The 3,744-nt window shown below is 42.4% G+C and overlaps 1 protein-coding gene across 1 annotated transcript; it reads left to right on the forward strand.

Moving 5' to 3' along the window:
• Positions 1-714: 714 nt before the first annotated feature.
• Positions 715-3,291, forward strand: HNMT (histamine N-methyltransferase). The gene is given in 11 exon segments (XM_078622191.1): positions 715-851; positions 1,094-1,147; positions 1,750-1,856; positions 2,252-2,310; positions 2,312-2,383; positions 2,514-2,564; positions 2,566-2,608; positions 2,938-2,969; positions 2,971-3,039; positions 3,041-3,176; positions 3,179-3,291. Coding segments are annotated over 11 exon segments (873 nt in total).
• Positions 3,292-3,744: the final 453 nt, after the last annotated feature.

Here is a 3,744-nt window from a genome sequence, read left to right on the forward strand (position 1 = left end):
ATCTATGTGATGCAACAGCCCTATGTGTCTGTGTATGCATATATGTATATACACTTATACTTTGTATTGCTTTTAGCCCTACCCTGCTGACTAAAGCTGACATGAATTACTCTACTGTGTGAGGTCAGTAATGTTTAGTCATCTGAGAGGATTAAATACGTTGTTTTCCATGCCTAAATGTTTCCCAATTATATTATTATGCGCTTAATTATATGTCCAGTTACTTGAATTTGTATCACAGTCTGGAGACTGTCTTGCCACATTCAATATGGCGGGCGCGTTGAGGCGTCTACGGAAATATGTGAATGCTGGCAGCCCTTCCCTCCAGTGTGCAGGACTTCCGGGTGACGCGTGTATACGGCTGCTGCTTCTGCTCCGATCGACAGTAAGTGAACCATTTTTTCGCGTCAGGTTCAACAAATTGTCGACGTCATCCCGTCCTCATTTGCACTTGTTTGTAATTAGCTGCTAACACAGCTGTCTCTGTTTTGGCTGGCTGTAGGACGTTGATCTCCAAACAGCCTCTCGTAGCAGAGTAAGGATGCTACACGCTGCCGGTTGAATTAAAGGAGCATATAAAGCATATGTGTCAAAGCCTAAGTCTAACAGACACACACGACCACACACACACACACACACACACACACACACACACACACACACACACACACACACCAACACACACACAGAATCTGTGTTGCCAGATTATGTGCCATGGCTTCTCCACTGAGGTCTCTGGTTGAAGATGACAGCAAGTACCAGAAATCATTCCATCTTTTTCTGGAGAGGTCATCTGAGCATCAGTGTATGCGGGACTTTATCCACAACATTCTTCCAGACATCTTGGCCAGGTAATTACACACTGACACCCTTGAAACTAGAAATCATTGTGCAATGTGAGTGATTCTTAGGCAAAATGTCAGTCCTCTCAAGTTGCGCTGTGTACTGTCAGATATATTTCATAGATTAGTCAGTTGTTGGACAGTTTATAGGGAGTACAAGGACACTAATGAAGAATACCATCTGAAGACAAGTGTTCAGCTTCAGTGGCCTGGTGGAGGCCTTTTTCCAAAGCTTTATGTCTTCTCCTCAGTATCGGAAATGGAAAGTCCCACCTAAATGTCATTGGAGTTGGAAGTGGTGATGGTAAGAACAGAACTCATCACATACAGTATATACACTGACATAGTAAGGAGCTTTGTGGGAGTGTTTCCTATTGTAAACCCTGATTATCACCTTTGAAAGTTTGTCTTTATCTGTGCACCCGTCAGAGTAATCTTTAACTTTCACTGCGGATAAAGTGACCTTTAGCGGTGTGTAGTTTTTGCGCACACTCTGCTCTATGGGTTGGATTTTTCCCTGACCACTTCTTGCCCACAAAGGGTTATTTGGTTATGTCAAAAGCCAATAAATTACCTGACCTGTATTGTCAGTACTGTAATCCCGTGATGTTACAGACACCGATGGACTGTAAAACCCATTAAAATGAGTACATACTCCCCCACAAAGTATTATTAAAGCTAATTATGCTTCAGTGCCTGGCCGCACTCTTTACTTCAACATTGCAGCTTGTCCGGGTCAGTAAAAAAAAATTTACAACACACAAAAATATGACTCTGGGAGTTTTTTCTGACATCTGTAGAAAAAACAATGTTGTGGATTTATTCTTGAAACATGTATCATATTCTCTTTGTGTATTGTGGGCAAAGTAGATCTAATTTAATCCCATCTGTTTTGGCGCCTGTAGGTGGAGATTGACCTAGAGATGTTCTTGGAGCTCCATCGAAAGCACCCAGGAGTAACGGTGGATTACGAGGTGGTTGAGCCGAGTGCTGAGCAGCTCCATAACTACAGAGGTACAGTCTTTCATTCCAAATAATATACGCATACGAATACATCAGTAGAGCCACATGATACTCCACTGATAGTTCCTCATAACACTCATCAAAAATGTTTTTTTTGTAAAAGACAAACAATGTCATAATTGACAGCTGTTTTGAAAAAGTTTTGTGGCGGTCGCAGAGGCATTCATAGTTGTTCAATGATGTGGCTGTGCAACATGTATGTGTGTTTCCCTTTCAGATAATGCTGAAAGTAGTGAAACATTCCACACTTTATTTAACATTTAGGCTGGAAACAAAATTGACTCCTTGTTTTTTTGCTGAGTCTCAGCCACACAAAGCCACATGGATTAATCCAGACTGAGCGGTCAGTCCTCCCTGAACGTACCCACTTGTGTCTGTTGGTGTAGTTCTGCTGTCACAGAAATCTGGTCTGGAGTACATCAAATTCAACTGGAACAAGATGACGGGCCTCAGGGTTTGAAGAGCTTTGGAAAGAGAAGAAGATGTCAAAGAAGGCCGACTTCATCCACATGATCCAGGTTAGTGACTCCAGCCACATTCCTGACATTCCCAGGTAATATTCTTCATCTCCGATTGTTCCACAGCAACATAGTCCAGTTGCTATTTGAAAGCAGTTGCCAGCTCATTATCCCTAATGAAATCCGACAGATGCTGTACTATGTGAAAGATCCTGGAGCTGTTATTAGCTTCTTCCGCAGTCCTCCTCGACAAGAACGGGAAGCTTCTTATTATTCTTGTGTCAGGTAAGTTGCTATCTAATCTTTAATCTTGTTCTTCCCTCTGCTGAGCTCGGGTCGGTCATGGTGTACAGTACATACAGTATACTCAGTAACTCATGATAATTCATCCCAAAATGAGGACATGGCCTTGTAAGACAAAATGAAGTGACAATCACTTTTGGGACTCTGGCATCATATTTCTGATCAGCACTATACTTCCTACATCTCACATATGTCAATGGCAAATAAGTGTTGTTTTTGACTTATTGTAGGCTATATCGAGAGGATATAGATGGAGAAGGACGAGAAACGAATCAGGAGCAGTAGACAAATAAAGTGTTTATCTATATTAGGTAACAGTGGTTGGGGAAAGCTGTGGCGCCACCTTCAGGAAACAGCTCAGCAACACTGAAATAAGTCAGTGTGTGACCACCGATGACATCAAACTCATCCTGGGACACCAGCGGAATCAGCTACCAGAGCTACGAGTTGCCATCTGAAATGGATATCACTGAGTGCTTCGTGGAGGGTGATGAGAAGGGAGAGCTGCTGCTGGATTTCCTCACAGAGGTTCTGGACTTCAGCCGGACTGCCCCCCAGAGCTGAAGGCTGCTGTGCTGGAGTTGATGCGGCACTCAGATTGCGCTGTGGAGTCTGACGGCAGAGTTCTCTTCAACAACAACCTCGGAGTGATCGTCCTCCGATGAGATCAGATACTAATACTACTATGCCACTAAATGTCAATTTCTCTTGGAGATGAATAGAGTATTTGTTTAGTCATTAGATCATTTTATTATTTGAAATAACTCCATATGATTTCAAGAACTAGGCCAAAATTATTTGTTTTGGTCATTGTTTGATAATCACAGTTGTGTACGGGATAGTTCATTAACTGAATCGAATGTTGTATGATTCCTGGGTGTTTCCAACAGTTACACCTCAGTCTTTGATATTCAAATGAGGGATAACTTTGTTTTTTGTTCATTTAAACTCACGTCTTGTTGCCAAGTAGATAGTCTGTACTCCTGCAGCCTAGAAAGAATTAAAGTAATGGTTGAACAGGAAGGAACTGCTGACAAATATGTGCCACTGGCGCCACCTGGTGGACGGCAGAGTCACTACCTGTAACAGTAGCAACAATCGCAGATGAGGAATCAATC

The sequence above is a fragment of the Lampetra planeri genome, unplaced genomic scaffold (genome assembly GCF_965212315.1).
Source record: "Lampetra planeri unplaced genomic scaffold, kcLamPlan1.2.h2 scaffold_1370, whole genome shotgun sequence".
Taxonomy (NCBI): domain Eukaryota; kingdom Metazoa; phylum Chordata; class Hyperoartia; order Petromyzontiformes; family Petromyzontidae; genus Lampetra; species Lampetra planeri.